General features: G+C 45.0%; 1 protein-coding gene across 8 annotated transcripts; it reads right to left on the bottom strand.

The window, feature by feature from the left end:
* Positions 1-3,404: 3,404 nt before the first annotated feature.
* On the bottom strand, positions 3,405-22,043 carry Ptafr (platelet activating factor receptor). 8 transcript variants are annotated; one of them, XM_047525988.1, is made up of 5 exons: positions 21,800-21,854; positions 20,582-20,638; positions 9,560-9,640; positions 8,877-8,951; positions 3,405-6,491 (listed from the first exon to the last, which is right to left on the bottom strand). In XM_047525988.1, exon 5 carries the CDS (start codon positions 6,443-6,445, stop codon positions 5,417-5,419), a length of 1,029 nt encoding a protein of 342 aa, XP_047381944.1. In that variant the 5' UTR covers positions 6,446-6,491; positions 8,877-8,951; positions 9,560-9,640; positions 20,582-20,638; positions 21,800-21,854; the 3' UTR covers positions 3,405-5,416. The 8 variants fall into 8 exon arrangements, with proteins under 8 accessions (XP_047381944.1, XP_047381925.1, XP_047381906.1 ...); XM_047525969.1 differs by lacking the exon at positions 9,560-9,640 and having other exon boundaries at positions 8,832-8,951; positions 21,800-22,043; XM_047525950.1 differs by lacking the exon at positions 9,560-9,640 and having other exon boundaries at positions 21,800-22,042.
* Positions 22,044-22,349: the final 306 nt, after the last annotated feature.

Raw genomic sequence — 22,349 nt, 5'->3', positions numbered from 1 at the left:
TAACAGTTGAAAACTCTTAAATCTCAGATGCCAGGGGTCTACTATAGTATCAGTAAGTATTTAGCAGAAACTAACTCCATAATGAATGGAATTCAATTCCACACATGGTTTGTTCAAGCACACTTAATAAGTAGCCTATTTTTAAATGTCTTTTTTAAATGCAAATACTTGGATGATGTTTTCTTTGTTTTAATATATTCATTTGCTATACCAAAAAAAAAAAAAAAGTGAGCAGGGGAATGGGATTATGGCTTGGGGTAAGAAGGGAGGCTGTGTGGAGAACACACAATCTATCAGAACAGCCACAACATTGAGTAAGTTTATTCTGGTCCACGCATTGTCCTGAGCAATGCTAATTTCACAAAACCATTTTTTATGTAAACAGCATAATTATTCCCATATTACAGATAGAGAAATAGGCCCAAAGAAGTTATGTATCTTGCCCCAAATTGTAGACTAGCAAGTGGTGGAACCAGAAATGGAACCCTGCTTCTGGGCCCCAGAGGCCATTTTATCAACCACTCTAAGACCCTTCACAGGCTTTGGAGTCAGAACTATTTCAATTCCAGTTCAAATGACTTGTGAATACCTGATTACAAACTCTCAAGTAATCTGAGAGAAATTCAAACTAAAAATAGGATTTGACATCACACCTACCTGCAATTTGAAAGTTGGATAATGCCAAGTGTGAGGAGGGATGCAGGGAACTAGAAAAATTCATGTAACTATGGAAGAGTCCCTGTGGGACTTCAGCCTGCATGAGGAACACAAGAGACCTCAAAGTGGAAGCCAGAAGTAGCAAGGTGGAGGCCTCCACTACCTGCTGTTCCTGTCTTCTGCCCCCACACCCACCAGCCTGCCTCAAGGGACCAGATGAGGGTTAAATCACCCGGTCAGGAAGGAAGGTGAGAAGGGAAGGGACACTGCTTTCTGAGGAAGATCTAGGTTTCAGTATTATTCTGCCACTTACCAGCTCTTCTACCTTTACCAATCTCTGAGCTTCATTTTACCCATATGTAAAATGGGCATGAAAATAACTATTCAGTAGGGAGCTTATGAGGTAAGTGCTCAGTGAGACAAGATATGTGAAAGTGGCAAGCAAATAACTGGTGCCCAGTGGATTAAAGAGGCCCCCTTCCTTCTGCACCAAACACCTGGGAGGTAGCCATTATGTCTATTCAGTCCACTCAGGTCCTTGTTTATTTTATTCTTTAATGTCAATAAAATCACCTATCTTTCAGGGAAGGTGTAAGGTTTCAGTGAGATAACAGTTTTTTTTAAACGGGTTAGCTAGGCGTGGTGGTGCACATCTGTAATTTCAGCGGCTCAGGAGGCTGAGGAGAGAGGATCACAAGTTTGAGTCCAAATTGGACAACTTGGCAAGACCCTGTTTTATTTTATTTAGTAAAACAAAGTTAAATTTAAAAAGTGAGTGGGGTGTAGCTCAGTGTTTATCTAGCATGTGCAAAGCCCTGGGTTTGATCCCCAGAACTGCAAAAGCAAACAAACCAGGTGTTTGTTGGATACTGGATGGATGGATGGATGGATGGATGGATGTTGGATGGGCAAATGGGAGGTAGGATGACTCAATGGCAGGATGTCAAGAGGATCATGATTTGTCCTACAGAAATACAAACTCTGCACAAAACATAGGTGCTTTACAAGAGGCTTTTATTGTATCTCTTCATGGCCTTAGGTCTTTAGCACAGATTTAACATACATGAGTAAAATTAGGTCTAAACATGCCCAGTTCTAGTCACTGTGACCTGCACTTACCACTCTAGCATCTGTGACTCATCTTGACGAAGCCATGTCTTGTGTGAGCCAACAGTTTACCACCCGAGATCTCGAGATCTTGGTGGTTTCCTGAGGCAATGGAGGAGATGGGGAGGGAGATGGTGTGCGGAGTGCAGGGTGAGCCCTTCCCGATGCACAGGGTGCCTTGGAAATCCTAACTGGTGATGTTTCATAAAAAGAATTACAACTCAGCTTTTCCAGCACCCCTGACACCACTGCAAAAAGAAAGATGCAGGACTGGGGGTATAGCTCAGTTGGTAGAGTGCTTGCCTTGCAAGCACAGGGCTATGGGTTCAATCCCCAGCACCGCAAAAAAAAAAAAAAAAAAAAAGATGCAGGTGAACAGCCAGCCCTGAATTTGCTGCACTTCAAATTCTGTGATAACTGAGCCCCCCTGAACCTCCCTATTTCCCTTAGCAAAATGAAAGGGTTGGACCCTCCAAGCTCCAAAATGTCCCGATCCTCTGAGAATCCTCTCCATCTTCCGTTAAAATATGGACTTTGGAAGAACATGTATTCAATTTCTTCCCCATTTGTCCTCACAGGATCTCTTTAAACCCATTAAAGTGCATACGTGTATATGTCAGTGTGTGCCTACGCTACACCGTGGGGAAGCCACCCTGTTTGGAGACAGGCAAGTATGAGAAACTCACAGATGATTAAAATCTAGTTCCTGCACCACAAGATAGGGATGATAGACACTGAAATGGATTGACCCCAGTAATCATGATAATTAAGGCTATAAAGTTGGTTCCTCCCGGCCCTAAAATGTTGCCTGGAGGAATTTGGGGAACCTGCCTATAGAAGGTGTTCTGGGCTAGGTCACAAAGGAAAGGTTCCTGAGGTCACAACCAGGCAAGACTACAGGGGCAGTAGTGTGGCTGTACGGGGGTGGTGAGATCTGAGCTGGGGCATGGCTACAACCTACTACTGTCATTCCTCAGGGTTCAAAGGAGATTGATTCCAGGACCCCCACAGATACCCAAATGCACAGACAAGCAAGTCCCCCATATAAAATAATGTAGTTTTTGCATATAACCTATGCACATCTTCCCTCATTGTAAATCACTCTAGATCACTTATAATACTTAATACAATATAAATGGTATGTTAAATAATTATTTTACTGTATGTTTAAGTCATAATGACCAAGAAAAAAGTACATGTTCAGTTCAGATGCAATTTTGTTTCCAAATATTTTCAATCTGCAGTTGGTTAAATCTGGGGATGTGGAACCTATGGATACAGAGGGCCAACTGTATACTCCTTCACATCCCAGGGCCCTGGCTGGGCATAAGATTCTAACCTGTGTATTGGACAACATCTTGGGAGGAACAAGGGGGTAATCATAAGTTACCCTCTCATGAACATCAGTTGTTCTTTACTGAGCAATTGCTGAATGCAGATCCTGGGCATTATCCACATGGCAACAGAATTCACTGAGGTGTGCTATACAAGTCACTGGGGCATATGTGGTAACATCAGATAGAACACAGAGAAACATTTTTACTAGTTATGTTTTCATGCTTCTACTTGTAGCAGGTGGTATTAGTTTTCATTTTCAATTTTTTAAGTTTTTCCTTTACAATAAACATAAGTTCTAAAAATTGACTGCAAGAAAATATTTATTAAGTAAACACCCAGGTGATACATTAATACTGCAAACATTGCCAACACGATAGGCAAATGACTGACATTCAGGAAACACTGTGCAGTAGCATATAAACATTTACTTCATTTGGGACTTTTTTGGTTGCAAGTAACAGACCCTATTCAAATCAGATTAAGCAAGATAAGAGAAGATATCCTGACAAGGGACTCTCATAGGACCCAAAGGAAGGAGTACAGAGGAGAACCAGTAGGCCCCTGGGAGCACTGTCCCCTCTTCCCTTCAGGATCCTGTGGTTTCTCTATGGTCTTTGCTCTGCACATCTTCTCTCAGAGAGGAGCTATTTTCTATACTACACTCCCACAGTGGTCACCTCAGGCCCTGCACACACAAACACATAGACAAATTCACAGCTTCAGGGTTTGCATGTCTTCCTGCAAAGCCTGAAACAGCATCCCTGAATCTAACGCCCACCTCTCATCCTTTCAGCTCCATCAGGAGAACTGAGGGGATCAAATTCTCAAAAAAGGGGTGACTCTGGTATAAGCAGTCACCCTGATCAAGGAGTGACTGCCTCAATACTCACTGCTCACAACAACCCAACAAGGTAGGGTTTACCCCACAGGTAATAACACGAAAAGGTAGAAAATAGACTTCCTGGTTCCTTGGCAGGAAGTAGCAAAGCCAAGACTGAACCTGGGTCTATATGATACCAAAGTTCCAGTATCCTGTGTTGGCCACCTGGTCACCTCAGCTAGGTCCAGTCCAGAGCTACCATACCAGACCTAAGTAGGTGACTGACTAAATGGGAGACATTTATCAAAACCAGCAAGCCAGTGCTTGCCTAGCAAAGCAGAAACAAGAGTCAGTTCCAGCTTCAAGGGAACACTGACTTTAAAGAATGAAGATTCCTCAGGAGTACAGGGCTCTGAAATCCAGAGACGCCTCCTTCAATCCCTTGAATCTAAGGCCACCAGGTTCACACAGCAGGTATTTGTCTCAGGATAAGAGATGAGTATCATTGGAATATACTTGCCAAAAATCAAAAGCAGGTATCCAGAGATCCTCAAGAGAATCTGACACCTGCCATCCCTTAGGACTGTAATTGTCCCTTCCACCTCCTAGAGGCTTGGTTAGGAGGGACTTCCCAGAGAGCAAACAGGCTCCTCTCATGCAGAAGCCTCAGGCTCTTCCTATCCTAAGTGCTGTTCCAACAGAAACTTCTGGACGTCAAGGTGCCCTGACCTGGACAAACCCAAATTTTGTGTGGGTGGCTGCTCCACAGAAGGTACTTAATCAGGGGCTGTTGTTGAGACAGAAAGATGAATGAGGTAGCCATCTTTCTCCCACTCATTCAGAGCTGAGCCAGGCCTGAGGTGAGGCCTGTGCAGAGAGACATATACACCTCAGGAAACAGGCTCCCGTTCTAGTTTTTTATTGTTCATATTTTATCTTCTCTGGTTGCCATTTGAGACACAGGCTGCTGGGTTAATCAGAAGATTGCACTGAGCCACTTCCCCTGAGAAGTGTCATGAAGGCCTTGTGCCTGAGGTTGGAAAGAGGATGGCACATCCTACATCAAGCTCTGCCCCAAGAGACAGTCCCTTTCCCAAATACCCACTTTCCTCTTTAGCACTTGGGAGTCATTGCCAAAGTTTTCGGCTGTTGCCCCAGTGGGGAGAACTGGGCAGCTCTGACTCTGCCCCCAAAGTCTGTACCTGCCCCTGATACTCCTCCTAGACCCATCCATCGGACTCAGAGGCGCAGGAGAAGTTCATCAGCCAGTTAGCATGGTATATGCACAAAAGTGTATGAGGAGCTCGTTCTGGCTCTGGCTTTTCCAACAGTCCTGGGCTGCTGTGATCCCTGCCTAAGTGAGGTTTCCTCCAAGCTTAATGGTCTGCCACTCCCAGGGTCTAGGTGACCACAGCAGATATCCCTTCTTCCTCCAACTCAATCCAGGAAGTCTATGGAAGAGAAGATTTGGGGCCTGACCCCAACAAGCAGGGACTAATTTTTGAGGGAATTGACAGAGATATGGTTGATTGGCACGACCACTTCAGTTCCTGTGTCAGTGGTGGCCCGGGAGCATTTCCGGCTGCTGCGCATACTGTAAAACTGTTCAGTGAGGTGTTTGCGGAACTTCTTGGTAAGGAAACAGTAGATGACAGGGTCTAAGACACAGTTGGTGCTAAGGAGGCAGAGGGTGACCTGATGTGCATCATTAATAGCCTGGTGGAAGTTGCTGTTCTGGAAGCCCAACTCAGCCAGGGTCCAAGGCAGCTGCACCACATGGTGGGGCACAAAGCAGATGATGAACACTGCCAAGACCGTGCAAACCATCCACAGTGCCCGGCGCCTGACTTCAGCATTATGCTTCTGTTGCACCGGCTGCATGAGTAGCGTGCGGATAATGATCAGGTTGCAGAAGAGGATGATGAGGAAGACCAGGAAGAAGCTGAACACTATGAAGATGTGGATGACAAGGACCGGCACGCTGCCCTTCTCATAATGCTCAAAGCAGCGGGTGATGTTGCCTGTGCTGGCCTTATCAGTCACTGTGTTGGTGGAGTCCAGGACAAGGAAGTAGGATGCAGCAGCCACAATAGCCACCCAAATGACCAGGGACAAATAAATGCCACGCTTGCGGGTGGTGGCCTGAGCAGTCTTGATGGGCCGTGTGACTGCCTGGAAACGATTATAAGTGATGACCCCAAGGAAGGCCACGGAGCAGTAGGTGTTGATGAAGAAGAAGCAGCCAGCTAGATTGCACAGGAATTTGGGTAGAATCCAGTTGCCCTGGTTGTAGTAGTAGGTAATCCACAGTGGCAGCGTGATCAGGAAGAGCAAGTCGGCCACAGTGAGGTTCACCATGAAGATCTTTATCTCATTTAGTTTCTTGGAAGGATACAAGCGGGCAAAGACCCATAGCACATAGCCATTGGCGATGACCCCCATCACAAAGATGATGCTGTATACAATTGGGAAGAGAATGTATCGAAACTCAGAATCCACATGGGAGGAGCCATTTGGTTCCATTGCTCTGGGTTGGAAGGGTCAGCTGATCATAGGGTCCTGGCTGTGCCTAAAAGACCACACAAAGGTATTGGTTAATAAAGAACCAAGAAAAGACTATCCTATTTCATCAGTTCCAAGACTCCCTGCCATGGTTTGAAATGATGGTGTCTACTCCAAAATTTGTGTTGAAACTTCATCCCCAATAACATATTAGGAGGTGTGGCCTTTGGGGAGTGTTGAAGGTAGACCCCTCATCAATAAGATAAGCGCTCTTATGAAAGAGTTCAGAGTTGAAGGGTACATTCTTTCTTGACCTTTCCATCTCTTCTACCATGTGAGGACACAGTGTTCAAGATGCCATCTTGGAAACAGATACCGTGCCTCAATACATAGAATCTTTTTTTTAATTTATTTTTTAGTAGAGTACATTTTGACACATCATACATAAATGGAGTATACTTCTCATTTTTTTGGTGGAACACATAGAATCTTGACCTTGAATTTCCAGCTGCCAGACCCAAGAGAAATTTCTACTCTTTACAAATTGCCCAGTCTCAAGAATTTTGTTACAGCAGACTAATAAATTTACATATTCTAATTTTGCATATTTTAAAATTCTAAAATCATCTTCCAATTAATTGGCAGCATTTTTTTCTTTCTACATAAAATATTGTGCTTACAAATCTATTTCTAGTCATAAAATACATAAAAGTTCATATCATAAAAACTTTAATTTTTCTGATAAAATGTAAATATTTTTCTGTAGATGGAATGTGAAATTAAAATTTTGAGACCTCCTAAGTATAGGGGACTACAGGCATGTATCCATGCTTGGCAGGGGGCACATTTTATGTTGCTTCCCCCGCAGCAAAACTGCTAACTTCTACTCTCCTGGGATCTTTTCCGTTCCTCAAGGTAGTCCTGCCATGTGATCTCAAACCTCCAGGACAATAGTTCTCAAACGTCATGGCATAAAATTAGGAATAGGGGATAGAATCCAGGAGAAAACTATTTTCACAATAATACCAAGACATTATTTTCCTTTCCACTGTGTTGACATTTGTACTAATGATGCAAAAGGAATGGTAAGCAAAACGGCTGGCTGCTTAGCACAAATCAAGGAAGTGAGACCAAACCGTACTAGGAGTCACTGTCTTCTTCACTGCCAGGGCCTTACAGTGTAAAAACAATTGAAAAATAAATAAAAAGTCAATTTGACTTCAAAATGTCCTCCATAGCCAGGTGTGGTGGCACAGCCTGCAATTCCAGTTACTTGCAACACTGAGGCAAGAGGATGTCAAATTCAAGGTCAGCCTGGACAACTTAGCAAGACCTGTCTCAAAATCAAAGGTAAAAAGGGCTGTGGGGGTAGCTCAGTAATAGAGCACTTGCCTAGCATTTGCAAGGCCCTGGGTTCAGTCACTAGTACCACAAAATAAATAAGTAGATTAATTGATTAATTAAATGGACCTTCATAAAGTGAGGAAAGTACTTATTTTGTTCAACTTTAGTACACATATTTAATATTCAGTATGTGAAAAGGAAAATACACATGAAAGACTTCTATAGCACATGGAAACAAAATGATGGCCAGAAAACAGCACTTCTGTGATTGTTAGAGTTGTGAACCAAACTTTCTTTCTTCATGGGTCACCTTCATTAAAATGACTGACAAGCTTGTGGTTTTTCAGATGTGGGAATCTGGTAGACATTTTCTCATATATAAATGAAGTGAGCCTGTCACCTCAAATGATAGGATTGGTTGCCAATGATAAAATTTGAGTGTTCAAGGGACAATAGGAATTTTTTTGTATCTACCAATATGAACTTCACAGCTTTCTAATACTTAAAGAATTTTCTAGCTGAACATGAAATTCATCGGTAGGGCACATGCTTAGTATACAAAAGCCCATGGGTTCAATACCGCACCAAAAAAGTAAAATAAAAAGAATTTTCCAAGATTGCCAGAAATATTAACAAATGCAATTTTTATATTATATAATGATAGGTTGACATTTAGAAGACCTGCATAAATCACTGAGCCAGTATTTTCCAAATGATCAAGGCATGATGTTTTGAAATTATGCATGGGTTAAAGATTCATTCAAATGGCAAGATAAACCAATATACTGTAGTGTAAAGGGTTACAAAAAAATCATGGAAACTGGGCACAATGATGCACACCTGTAATCCCAGTGGTTCTGGAGGTTGAAACAGCAGGATTACAAATTTGAGACCAGTCTGGGCAATTTAGAGTAATCAGTCTCAAAAATAAAAAATAAAAATGGCTAGGGGTATAGTTCAGTGGCAGAGCTCCCCTGGATTCAATCCCTACTATATAATATATACGTAACATGCATATAAATATAGTTCATGAATATGATTCACATTCTACATTGTAACTAACCTTTAAGAAATTACCGTTTGTGCCAGATGCAGTAGTGACACTCACCAATAAGCCTAGTGATTTGGGAGAGTGGCAGGAAAATCACAAATTCAAGACCAGCCTCAGCAACTTAGCAAGATCCTGTTAAAAAAAAAAAAAAAAGTCTGGGGATATAGCTCAGCGGTAAACTGCCCCTGGATTCAATCCTTAGTAAGGGGGCAGGAGAAAAGAATAGAATTAAATAAATTACCATTTGGGGGCTGGGAGATAGCTCAGTTAGTAGAGTGCTTGCCTTGCAAGCACAAGGCCCTAGGTTCGATCCCCAGCACCGCCAAAAAAAAAAAAAAAAAATTACCATTTGTGAAGCTTTGATGTAGAATCAAAGAAGTGTCACCAATTATATGAAAAAGCCATTAAAACATCCCTCCCTTTACAAGTACGCAGTTGTATGAGGACAGATTCCTTCACATACTTCAACCCAAACAACATATCACAACAGACTGTGGAAGCAGATATGAGGATCCAGCTGTCTTCTATTAATCCCAATACTAGAGAGGTTTGTAAAAATATAAATCAACGCTATTCTTCTCCTTAAATTGCTAATGTTTTAGAAAATCTAGTTATTTTCCCCCCAAAAAAAGTCATGTTAATATGGAAGGAATTTATTAGTGGGTTTTTAAGTTTAAAAATGAAAATGTTTAGCATGTCTTAGTTTTTGTTTTTAATATGGTGAATATTGATAGATATACCTTGTCCTACTGGGTATTGAATCCAGGGTCTTGTCCATGCCAGGCCAGTGTTCTACTGCTGAACTGCATTCTCAGTGTGCCCTTAATAATTTTTAAGGATATGAAGGATTACTGAGAGAAAATCTAAATATTGATGCTCTACACTCTCAGCTTCCCCTTCCTTTAAGCCCTCATCTGGAACTCTCATACTGTGCAGAACCCTGTACCTAGGGCAAGGAGGCACAGCTGGCCAGCCCCGAGAGAGGCGGCGGTGGGGCAGCCCACAGCTGGGCAGGGCATGGTGCTTACTCTAGTTCTTTGGAAAAGTCATGACCCTTTCCCCCAACCCACACAGGAAGTGCCTTCATCTTCTTCCTTGGGTTTTCCTCCTTCTTTGGGCTCTGGCTCAATGGGGTGAGGGCAACTATCTCTGAAATATTTCCAGCAGAGGACCTAATTCAGGATATCATGGGTCCTGCCCACTGTGCCAGGCCTGCCCAAGTCTTTCCCTCAGGGCCAGGGATGGGATAAGGCAAGTAAAACACTCACTGGGTGCAAAGCTTAAGGAGCACCAAAACTTCAGTAATCAAGAGAGAAAAAAAATGTGTTTTCTGGTACTGGGGATTGAACTCTCAGTAAAGGGCTACCTCCCCAGCCCCTTTTTTTTTTTTTTTTTTTTTTTTTTTTTTGAGACAGGGCCTCTCTAAGTTGCCCAGACTGGCTTTGAATTTGCAATCCTCCTACTTCAGCCTCCTGAGTAGCTGAAATTATAGGTATAGACCATTGTGCCCAACTGAGAAATAATACTTTAATGCAATATTCTACTTTTTAATTTTTTTTTAGTTGTAGATGAACACAATACCTTTATTTTATTTATTTTTATGTGGTGCTGAGGGTCAAACTTAGTGCCTCACATGTGGTGGGTGAGAACTCTACCACAGAGCCACAACCAGTCCCTTAATTTTTAAAAATCCAAAGGAGTATTACAGATTCTCTCTTTTTCCTCAGACTCTAATATGGCTCTGCCTGGCGCTAATTGTGATCCTGCCTTTAATGTTTGATATTTTGTTCATCCTGAATTTTTTTGCATTAATTTTTAATTTTTGTTTTTTAATTTCACCGTGTGCACATGGTATACACACCAGTTAGCCCAATGCACCTGCCTAGTCACCCATTCATGGATTCACTGCACAAGCACTCCTGGCTCCAGGACCTGAACAGCATGCTGAGGCCTCAGAGAACCGTCCTGGGTCCTGCCTCTGCATGGCTCACAGACCGTTTTGCAAGAGACTCAGAAACAGATAAGCAGTAAGTGCTCTGATGATGGAGGCAGCAGGTGTCCTGGGCATTCAGAGAAGTTGTGCCCAGCCCAGTCTTAATGGTGAGGAGTGACCTGGGATGAGGGAAGTGGAGAGCTGGCCTGATGAAGGAAGGAGAGAAGAATCCCAGGCAGAGGGGACAGTGTGTGCATAGTCCTGCAGAAACAGGAGAGGATGTACCTTGTTCTGAGGAACCTTGTTCTCAGACCTTCAACTTGGTGAAAACTGAAAGTCTGAGGGAGGTAAGGAGAGAAAGCGCTAAAAAACGTAAACATTGGTCAATCAGGAAGGGTTCTGAATGTTGGGCTAAGTAGTAAGTACAGAAGTTCCTCCACCAAAAGTTGGAAATGGCATAAATGAATATTCATTTCATACATCTAACCTAGTTCAGCAATACAGCACACTCTAGAGTCTTGGCGGTTTCCCCTTGTGATCACACAGCTATGACTCACTGCCACTGCCCATCATAAGAGAGTATCAGGAAAAGATCAAACATACTTCAAAATCTGAACTACGTTTTCTACTGAATAGAAATTTTGCACCATTGCAAGACTGAAAAAATCTTAAATTGAGCCAGTGTAAACCAAAAGCCATCTGTACTTTATTTTGCAGAAAATGGGGAAGCACTGAAGGATTCTGAGCATGAAAAAGACAAGGCTGGATTTAGATTTGGGGGAAATGGCTTTGACATCTCATATATAAAAAGAATAAACCCCAGGGGCTTCAGGGCTGGGGTTGTAGCTCAGGGGTAGCATGCTCGCCTAGCAAATGTGAGGCCCTGGGTTCCATCCTCAGCATCACATAAAAATAAAAAACAAAAATAAAGGTATTATGTCCACCTACAACTAAAAAACATATTTTAAAAAGAGCATTAAAAAAAGCTAGGCACTTCAGATCAGAGGCAGGGAAACAACAAATAGACAATCCCAATTTTCTGGAAGGCCGGAGGTCTGGCTCTGGCAGAGTGGATAGATGTAAATGGACATTGTCATTTAATTGAGAAATCTGATGGACAGACATGGTGATACTGATTGAGAGAAAGGGAGTAATCAAGGACAGCTAGGTTTTTGGGCCAGATGACTGGTGCTGTGGTGTCTAGCTCCATGGAGATGAAGGAATAGCATGGGGGGGAGAATTAATTCATTTGGAGATATTCATACTTGGGGTGCCTCTGAAACATCCAGGAAGATCAGGTTTAAACTCCCAAGAGCCTAACATCAAAAGAATCAAGGGAGGAGAAACCTATGGAGATGGCAGAAACAGGACAGAGAGGTGGGAAGAGAACTAGATCTACCATGCTGGAGATCTAACGGAAGAAAATTTCAAGATCGTGGGATCAAGTGGTCAGTGTGGAAAGCCACAGGGAGATCAATAAACAAAAGAACAAATACTGGATGTGGCAATGTGGAAATCCAAATTGTGTGATCAGAGGGAGAGCAGCTTCCAAGGCTGAGGTAAGGAGCAAGTGAGGGGAGAACAAGGGGAATGTCAAATTCTCATTTACTAAGTTCAGTTGAGTCACCAAATGCTGGACCTTGTTTGGATCCTGATTCAAATAAACCAACTGAAAAAAAAATCTGTTTTTTAGACAATTGGGAAAACTAAAGAACAGACTAAGTATTAGAATTAAGATATTAGCTGGGCGTTGTGGTGCACACCTATAATTCCAGCAACTCAGAAGGCTGAGGCAGGAGGATCACAAGTTCAAAGCCAGCCTCAGCAATTTATCAAGACCCTGTCTCAAAATAAAATTATAAAAGGGGCTGGAGATGTAGTTCAGTGGTATAGTACCCCTGGGTTCAATCCCCAGAACTGCCAAAAAAAAAACAAAAAAAGAAAAGAAAAGAAATTAGCACTTGTGCTGAGATGTGGCTAACCTAAGTGAAACCGAGGATTCAAATCCCAGCATCATCCCCAAAAATATTAATGTTAATTTTGTTAGATATGATAGTGAGGTTGTAATTATTTCTAAATCCTTACCCATTAGATACACATACTGAAATATTTAATGATGAAATTATATACAATTTGCTTTACTCCAGGAAATACGTGCCTGTATGCCAACCTCTCAAAATCGGCTTCCCACGAGCCCCACCTGGAAGAATGTGCACTTAGGTTTCTCATTCCAGGGCTTCGCATGGCCCCCACAGGAGGCCCAGGAGAGGCAGGTTTCTTCCTTCAATTACAGGACCAGAATCAGGGTGGGGGTCCTTGGTGGAACCGCAGCTTTCCCAAAGCCATTGCCCTTGGTATCCACAGGACCCATCACCCCGGCCCAGCCCACTTCTGCTGCCCTCTGTCCAATCCCAGGTTCCTGGGCCCCATGTGACTCCCTCTCCCTTGGTCCTCATGCCAAATTTAGTGCCTAGTTGCACCTTGTTGATCAACAGAACCTATGAAGTCACCCAAAAATGTAACCAGCGAGTCTCCTCTGGGTTGGGGCTTACACCTGTGTGCCTTTATTCTTGCTGTTTCCTCTGCCTAGGACATCCCTCCCTCCTTCTCTTGGCCTGGCTGACTACAGAACATCCTGACATTGCTCAAACCTCAATTCCTCCAGAACATTTTTCTTCAGTCTCCCTGCCTCCTACCTACCTGTCCCCACCCCCAGGCCTGGTTAAGTGCCTACCCTTTGGGTTTCCTTAGTTCATGGCTTTTTATCTCATCAAAATTGCCTGCATGTGTCCTCTCTGCCTTCCAGGAGCAGAGACCAAGTGTTCGTTCGCCTCACAGTCATTGGTATCCTGCTGGGCACAGGGCACTACTCTGGGAATACTGCAGGAGTAAAATAGATGAGGTTTCTGCTCTCAGGAGTTTATTCTCTACTTGGGGGAGTCAGTTAAAAATATTAAAAAGAACCGGGGGTGCTGGGGAGATAGCTCAGTAGGTAGAGTGCTTGCCTTGTAATAAGCACAAGGCCCTGGGTTCGATCCCCAGCACCCAAAAAAAAAAGAACTGGGGGTGTAGCTCAGTGGTAGAGCACTGCCTAGCATGTGGGAGGTCCTGGGTGCTATTCCTAGAACTAAAATAATAAATAAATAAACAAACAAACAAATAACTTTTAAAAAGGTAGCAAGATAAAGAAATAATTTCAAATTGGGATGAATTCAATAAAGACAAAAATTTTAAATGGTGACAAGGTGAAGATCAGGAAGAGGGCTGCTTTCAGGAGTACTCCACACAGAGCTACATCCCCAACCCTTTTTAATGTTTTTTTTTTTTTAATATTTTTAAGGTGTTGATGGACCTTTATTTTATTTATTTACATGTGGTGCTGAGAAGCGAACCCAGTGCCTCACACATGCTAGGCAAGCGCTCTACCACTGAGCCACAACCCCAGCCCCCCAGTCCTTTTTGAGATAGGATTTCCCTAAGTTGCCCAGGTTAGTCTCAAACTTGCAATTCTCCTGCCTCAGCCTCCTGAGTAGTTGGGTAACAGGTGTGTACAGAGAGCAGAGAGCTACTTTAAATAGAGTGGTCAGAAAAGGCTTCTCAGAGAAGATGACATATAAATAAAACCAGAAACAGATTTACCATGAAGTTGGTGGCCTTTAAACTTCCAGGACCCCTCCTAGGTCCTATATATAATTTTGCATTTGTAATTTGACATCTTTTCTTTATAGAGTTCCCCCCAAATTGCATAAACTTTAAAGATCTGCAAAACCTTTACTTTCCCTATGCTGAAATTTAAAAAGTGAGAGGGAACAAGTCAGAGGGAGATCTAGAAGAAGGATATTCCAGGAGATAGGTTGTGCAAAGGCCCTGTGGTGGGAATAAGTCCATCACATTCCAAGGTAAGGATGAGTTTGTCATATTTATGGAACTGAAAGATCAGTGTGGCCCTAAAGGAGAAATGGGAACACTGAGATGTAATCAGATGGCAACAGGCCCAGATCACTCCTTAGCCATGGTAAGGAGTTTGCATCTATATCCTGTGAGCATCTGAGAGCTTCTGGAGTGTTATTAAGCAGAGAAGTAGCACAGTCTGCCTGGTGCTCGCTGCTGGCAGAGAACAGAGGGAAGGAGGCAAGAGTGGAAGCAGAGAGACGGATCACTTTAGAAGTGAGAGGTTGTGCATGAACCAGAGAGTGGCATTTCCAATTCCTCTCTCCATCCCCAGCACTCGGTAAGAGCTTTGCCAGAGTAGGAGTTTGGGAATTATTTGTCAATTGAGCAAATATCCTGCAACCCACAGGATTACCTGCGCCCCCAGAGTAGCTGCCACACAAGGCAGAGTGACTCCTCTACCACTTCTTTACCTGAATAGTAGTCCTTGGACCAGCAGCAGCATGTTAGAAATGCAGAACTCAGGCCCTGCCCAGATCTGCATTTTAACAAGATCCCCAGGTGATTCATGCACACTCCAAACTCTGAGAGATACAGTTCTCAACCCAGGGCAGCCACAGTCTCGTCTGATCTAACACCTTCCATGGCTCCCCATTGCCCAGAATAAGTCCAAGCTTCTCTCCCTTCTCAACTCCCACAATTCTCTGCTGCTCATACTCTGTCCTAGCCATGCTGAACTTCTTGTGGCTTCCTTCAAAAATCCTTCTCCTCTGTGCCTTGCAAATGCTGTACCCCTACTGAGAATGCCTTTTGCCGAATGCTCTACCTAGAAAAACCTTACCCTCTCTGACCTGATCTAAAGTGCTTCTACCAGATTTGGTGGCACATGCCAATAATCCCAGGGACTTGGGAGACTGAGGCAGGAGGATTGAAAGTTCAAAGTCAGGCTAGCCAATTTAGCAGGACCCTCAGCAACTTAGCAAGACTGTCTCAAAAATAAAAGGGCTGGGGAGTAGCTCAGGAGTAGAACATTTGCCTTGCTTGCACAGGCCCTGGGTTTGACCTCCAGACCTGCAAACGAACAAACAAGCCAAGAGTGCTTCCTCTGGGATGACTTCCCTGATTGCCACAGGCAAAATGAGTTGCCTTCTCGTCTGGGACATTGTTCAGCACGGTCCCTGACATGATACGTGATTTCTGTGACTATATCCTCAGCAGGATGGAAGCGTCTTGAGAGCAGGGACTGATCTTCTTCATCCCTTTACTCCCAGTGTCAGGCACTAGGGAAAGAAGGAAGGGAGGAAGGAATGAAGGAAGGAAGGGAGGAAGGAAGGAAGGAAGGAAGGGAGGAAGGAAGGAAGGAAGGAAGGGAGGGAAGGAGGAAGGACTAAGCCCCCAACAACAACTATTCCAAGGATCCTGGCACAGTCCCTCTGGGGGAAGCACACTGTGGGTGGGAAGGAAAGAATAAAGCCTTTGGAGGCAGAAACACCAGGGTTTGTACCTGGATCACCATTTACTTGCTGTGTGACCTCAGGCAAGTGACTTAATTTCTCTGAGCCTCCATTTCTTCAATGGCAAAATCTTAAAGAGTTCTAACAATGGTTCCATATGCATGAGGCCCAGAATAGATCCCCAGTACCATAAAAACCAACCAGCCAACCTAACAATGATTCTAAAGATAAGTGCAAAGTGACTAGAACAAGACCTGGGCCCCAACTAACCAGGCCTTCCTCTCCTCATCGACCCAGCAACTTGGAGCCAGAGGAACAGACGATGGTTAACCACTGACCCACATACTGGCTCTTCCGCCAGCTCCAGACAGAGCCTCCAGCTAATGCCAACAACGCTTTCAAAAGCTCAGAAAGAGGATGAGCATTTGGAGGGAGGAGGAGGAGGCTCAGACCACTCAATTTAACACATGGGCACAGTTCCCTGATGGACCAAAGCTGGGCGGCTGGCCCAAGCCCTGCCCTCAGCTGTGGGTGGGACAGGGAGACCATAAATATTCATGGCGACAGAAGAATTCTAATTCTGCCAATAGGATCTCCCACCTTCTGCCCGCACAGCATTCTGCACAGCAGAATGTTTCTCCACTCGAAACATCCCAGCTCCTATGAACACTATGAACCTGGGGAAGGAGCTCCCATCCGCTGATGGATGGTCAGACAGGAGGGACCATCAGACACTGACAGAAGAAAGTATGTGTTGGTTAATTCCACAGTGCAGCCTGTGAGTCTGGAGGTTGGATTCATCGGTCAGGCCAGTACCTAACATTTGGGGCATTTGAGGTCAAGAGTAGAAATGTCTAAATATGTATAAGCTATAAGACAGACATATCCAAATTCAACTACATTGCTTGAACCAGCAACTCCTTACCACCCGGCAGGCCTGACCGTGCATTTACCAATTGAGCTTGAACTAGAAGCTGGGGGTGGGACACATACAGTTTCCCTGGGCATCCGCACTTGGATTCAAGGACCTCTTGCTCTGAAGGGAGTATGTGGTTGAAGGGGAACCCAAGTCATCCCACCTAAACTCAAGGAACTGAGTACCATTTTTACCAGTGAAATACAGACATTTCTTACTCATGATCATATTTCCTGCTCAAATTAACTTTGCAAGATAGTTTTACATTCATTTTTTTCAGATAAAATGCCTATTTTTCCAGGAGAAAAATGAGGTTAGAGAAGAAAATAGAATTATGCACAGTCTCAGAGCTGGGGAGTGACAAACCGAACATCTTTTTTTTTTTTTTTTATTTTCCTTTGGTGGTGGTTCTGGCGATGGAACCCATGGCCTTGTGCATGCTAAGCAAGCACTCTACCACTGACCTATATCCACAGTCTTTTTTATTTTTTATGTTGAGATAGGGTCTCAGTAAATTGCCCAAGCTGGCCTCAAACTTGTGATCCTCCTGCCTCTGCCTCCCAAGTAGCTGGGATTACAGGGGTGTGCCACCACACCTAGCGATCTTGAACTCCAAAGACCATCCTGATTCTCCTAGGCTAAGGCGTGGTCCCTTCTGGAGACCAACAGCTCTTTAGGCAACTCCCTCACTTATAGGCCATCTCTTCTGGCCCGTAAGGCTCCAGAAGAGATGCCTTTGACCTGGGGCCTTGATTTTACCTTTACAACCTGAAGTCAGAAAGGGAAAGGGATAAAAGGAAGACAGGCTCTGCTCTGTATCCATCTGACTCCTGCCTTACATCAGAGCTGAGATCAAATCCTTCTTCAAACAGTAAACTCACTCTGTGGCCCTGAGTCTCCATTTCCTCATTAGCAAAATGAAGATTTGAAAATGGATCTAGGGGCTGGGGTTGTGGCTCAGTGGTAGAGCACTCACCTCGCATGCACAAGCCCTGGGTTTGATCCACAGGATCGCAAGCACCCCACACCCGAAGGACAAAATTAGTTTAAAAATAAAATTCCATTTATAATAGTATTAAAAATAAGCCAAGCTGGGCACTGTGGCGAATGCCTGTAATCCCAGCAACTCGGGAGGTTGAGGCAGGAGAATCATATGCTCAAAGCCAGCCTCAGTCATTTAGCAAGTCCCTAAGCAACTTAACAAGACCCTGTCTTTAAGAAAAAGGGGAGGGAGCTGGACTGGGGATGTGGCTCAGTGGTTTGAGCCCCTTTGGGTTCAATCCTTAGTGGGGGAAAAAAAAAAGAGCCAGGTCCAGTGGTGCACGCCTATAATGAGGCTGAGGCAGGAGGATCGCAGCAAGTTCAAGGTTAGGTAGTCTCAGCAACTCAGTCAGACCCTGTCTCAAAATAAAAGATATTCAATCTCCAGTGCTACAAAATAAAATCAAATACTCAGGAATAAGCTAAACCAAGGAGGTGAAGCCTTGTACACTGAAACCTACAAAACATTACTGAAAGAAATGAGACAACAGAGGCTATTTCCATTTCTCCTCCCTGGAGACTCCACCTTGACCCCAGGTATACATATTACTCTGATGTGACTCAGTCTCCACTCAGCTGGCCTAGGAAATCCCCACGGAATTGGGGGACCCTGACCTAACCAGGTTCTGTCTTGCTCCAGATACTCAGGTGGCACCTGTCTGTGAGTCACCCTCCCTCACCTTGCTTCCTAGAAGGACCTGGGCAGGGAAGAGAGCGCGAGGAGGCACCTCCGCCCCTGGGCCTCCCCAACACGGGGCACTGACTTTTGTTATACCAGGAACCACAAGGCTTCTTCCAGCCTGGAAATCCCGAGTCCTGCTGGTGCCCTCAGGGCCAGTCTAGGGCCTGGCCCAGGGGAGGACAGAGTATAGTCACTGGCCCTGGAGCCATACAGCTAGGGCTGTTCCCAGCTCTGTTCTTTCCTGGAGGAGGCTCAACCAACCTTCCTTTCTTCATCTGCAAAATGATGACAATAAAACCTTCCTCACAGGGTAGTTTCGACAGCCAAATGAAGCAAATTGCTCAACAGCTGTGCACTCTCTTAACTACTCTTCTCAGAAACATGTGCAAACCAGCTGCACAACAAGCTAGTTAGATCTCTTTTGGAAGAAGCTGGGGTGACTGGAGAGAAAGCACAGCAATCGGAATTGGGGGTTCGGGTCTCTGGTCTCAGCAGTGCCATGCACAATCTCAAGTAAGTCTCTTGCCAGCTCTGAGCCTTGAGACTTCTATGTGCCAAATGGGGTGCCCTGACTACCTCGAAGCATTACTGTAAAAAGGAAGTAAGATTATTGGGGGTGGGTGATTGAGGGTTTGGTAAACAGTAAAGCACTTGGAAAATTGAAATGGACTTTTCAAACTGGAAAGGGCACTGCACACTTCTCTCATCAGCCATCTGAGGTCAACTCCAAGCCGGGGCCCTAAGGGTCCCCCTCTTGAAAACTAAGGGGGAGGGAAGGACTGCTGAGTGGGGTCCTCCCCTGGTATTCTCTCTCTCTCTCTCTCTCTCTCTCTCTCTCTCTCTCTCTCTCTCACACACACACACACACACACACACACACACACACACACACAGTCTGGCTCCCTATTCCCCCTTGACTGAAGACACACAGGCATACCACCCTCTCAGCTGGCTTTGCTGGCAATCCTGCCTCTGTGAACTGCCAAGGCAGTACCAGTCCCACCTGCAGGCACCACTCCATGTACAATGGACATAACCAGAGCCAACTCCTTATCTGGCCCTCACAACGAGACACACATGAACACATAAAAAGACACCAGAGGCTTCTCTTGCTCTCTTCATGCTGCTGGGGAACCCAAGAGTGGCTGATCTGGGAGGTGGCTGTGCTGGGAGCCCAACATCTGTCCTTTGGGAACTGACTCCACTCCCAACACAGACCAGGGAGTGCTCCCAGGACGCATCAGGCGTGCACCCAGGTGGGGCTCAGTTGTTGCCCTCCTGGGCCCAAGTCTCCTCCCACTGGGGTACTCAGTGTGGAAAAGGGGGGCATCAAAGAAAAAAAAAAAGAAGAGAAAGTGCTCCTCTTTAACAAAGCCTCGTTCACAGGCCTGGGGTGAGGAGAGGGAAGTCTCTGGTCCCCATGAAAGGACAAACACAGGATCCTTGCCTCTCATCACATCCCCTTTTTACCCCAACACCAATCCAGAGGAAACTCAGTCCTCGAGGCACATTTTCTCATTAATGCCATGAACGAAGAATCCCTTACCCAAACCTTCACTGATCAGATGGAATTGCCCCAAGTGACCACAGTATCAGGGTTAGATCAGGGCTTGTGGCTCCCGGTTCATTCTCTGCCAACTACAGCATACCACTTTATCAGCAGGTGTTCAACACGTGTTCTTAAGCACTTACCACATACCAAACTCTACTAAGGGCAAGGAGAAAACAAATTCCTTATCCTAAGGCATTTACAGTAAGAATTACAGTGTCCTTATTAGTAGCACATGTTGGCTCACATTTGCACATCATTGTATATCATTTTACAATTAACAAAACACTTCCTACCAGCTTCTTACTTCATCCTCTCCACAAACCCACAGGATCAGTATATTAATCCGCAATCTGCAAAGAAGGAAAGTGAGGCTCTTGCATTACCCAAGGACCCAGCTTGTCAGCAATCAAAACCCTGGGTGCCCACCACAGGCCCACAGCCAGTCACCTCCAGAGTCACTTCTCTCTGGCCAGGTTGTCGGTACCCAAAGAGAAAGACATCTCTTTCTTTTGCTTTCCTGGCAGAAACCTCCCCACCACATCACAGGTTTTAAGCAGCTAGGACACAGCTGGGCATCTGGTTGGAACTGAATGAGAGCTGCCTGGTGTTTGAGAGAGAGCCTGCTCTTCCCTCATTCTTCCCTTCGTTTCGGGTTAAGTTCTAGTTCACTGGCCCCACATCTGGATTTTCTGCCAATGAAGGAAAGGGGTACCAGCCTGAGCTCTGTCACTAGCAACTGAAATGTGATGGCAAAATTGCTTGTGGGGCTGGTCCTTCATTCCAATAACCGGATATCTTCATCATCCCCCAGGGAAACCCAGCATTTTGAGTCCCTAAGTACCCAGCCCTGTACCAGACCCTTCCCCGCTCCTGACAATCCTTCTAGGGAGACGGCAGTAGGCTCATTTAACAATTCAGGAAACTGCACAGAGGCGTGCCTAACTTAGCCAAAAAACTCACAGCTAGGAAAGCAGATGGCATTCAGCTCCCTAAAATCTGAGTAGCCCTTTCTCATCACCATCATCACCTCCTAGGGAGGGCCCTGAGGTCACCTCAGCTCTGCCTTGGTCTTAGAGAACAAAAGAAGTATGTTGGGATCCCTGGAAAAGTTTGGTCACAAGACATTCTCTCTGAACATGAGACCCCGGGCCTAAGAAAGATGCTGGAACAGTCCCTTAGAAACAGAACCAGTTGGACACGGTGGTATATGCCTGTAAGTGTCAACTCAGGAGGTTGAGGCAGAAGGATTGCAAGTTCAAGGCCAGTCTGGACAACTTAGCGAGACCCTACTGCAAAATCTCAAAATAAAAAATAAAAAGACTAGAGATGTAGCTCAGTAGTAAAGTGCCCCTGGTACCAAAAAATAAAAATAAAAATTCCCAGTACCAAAAAAAACACACGAAAAAACAGAACCTCCCATTTACAGCCTAGGGGCATGACCTTGGCTTCCTGAGGACATTTTTATAAGCATCCCCCTTTCCCAGCTAGGCTGGGACACCCCCCCCACTTACCTGTGGCAGGGCCAGTGGCTAAGCTGTAAGTCTTGGTGTCTCTCTGGGTCTGGACCCTAGTTCCAGCCTCTATGCTGTCATCTGGCAATTGCAGAAGTGAGGAAATAGAACATATCACTGCCAAGTCACCCCCAGGAGGAAATGCAGTGACCCTAGGGCCTTTCAACAGATGTCACGGGAACCTCCAAGCTGAGCCACCCAGGCCCTGGAAACTGGGTAGAAGCTTCTTGAGGAGCCAGGGGCGGGGTTGGGCGCGGGCAGCTCTGCAAGACCAGGGAGGCAAGGCAAGGGAGAGAGAAAGCAGGGTAAGTATGAGGGTGTGCACTCAGGAGAGACAGGAGAGTGAGGAAGAGGAGAAAAGAGAAAGGAGAAGAGACCAACAAACACAGGGAGCGAGAGGGAGGGCCGGAGGGCGGGGGAAGAGATGGAAGAAGGATGGAGGGATGTAAACCGAAGTTCATGAGAGGCAGGAGGGGATGGAGGGAAAGACCAAGGGAGTTAAAGAGAGACAGAGGGAGTGTGTGCCTGCGCATGCGTAAGTGCTCATCAG

The sequence above is a fragment of the Sciurus carolinensis genome, chromosome 1 (genome assembly GCF_902686445.1).
Source record: "Sciurus carolinensis chromosome 1, mSciCar1.2, whole genome shotgun sequence".
Classification (NCBI taxonomy): Eukaryota; Metazoa; Chordata; class Mammalia; order Rodentia; family Sciuridae; genus Sciurus; species Sciurus carolinensis.
The sequence above is the reverse complement of the archived record's forward strand: the minus strand, read 5'-3'. Positions and strand labels throughout refer to the sequence as shown.

Bases quoted from the DNA above. Each gene is read 5' to 3' on its own strand.
- Ptafr (XM_047525969.1), bottom strand. From the start codon at position 6,445: ATGGAACCAAATGGCTCCTCCCATGTGGATTCTGAGTTTCGATACATT.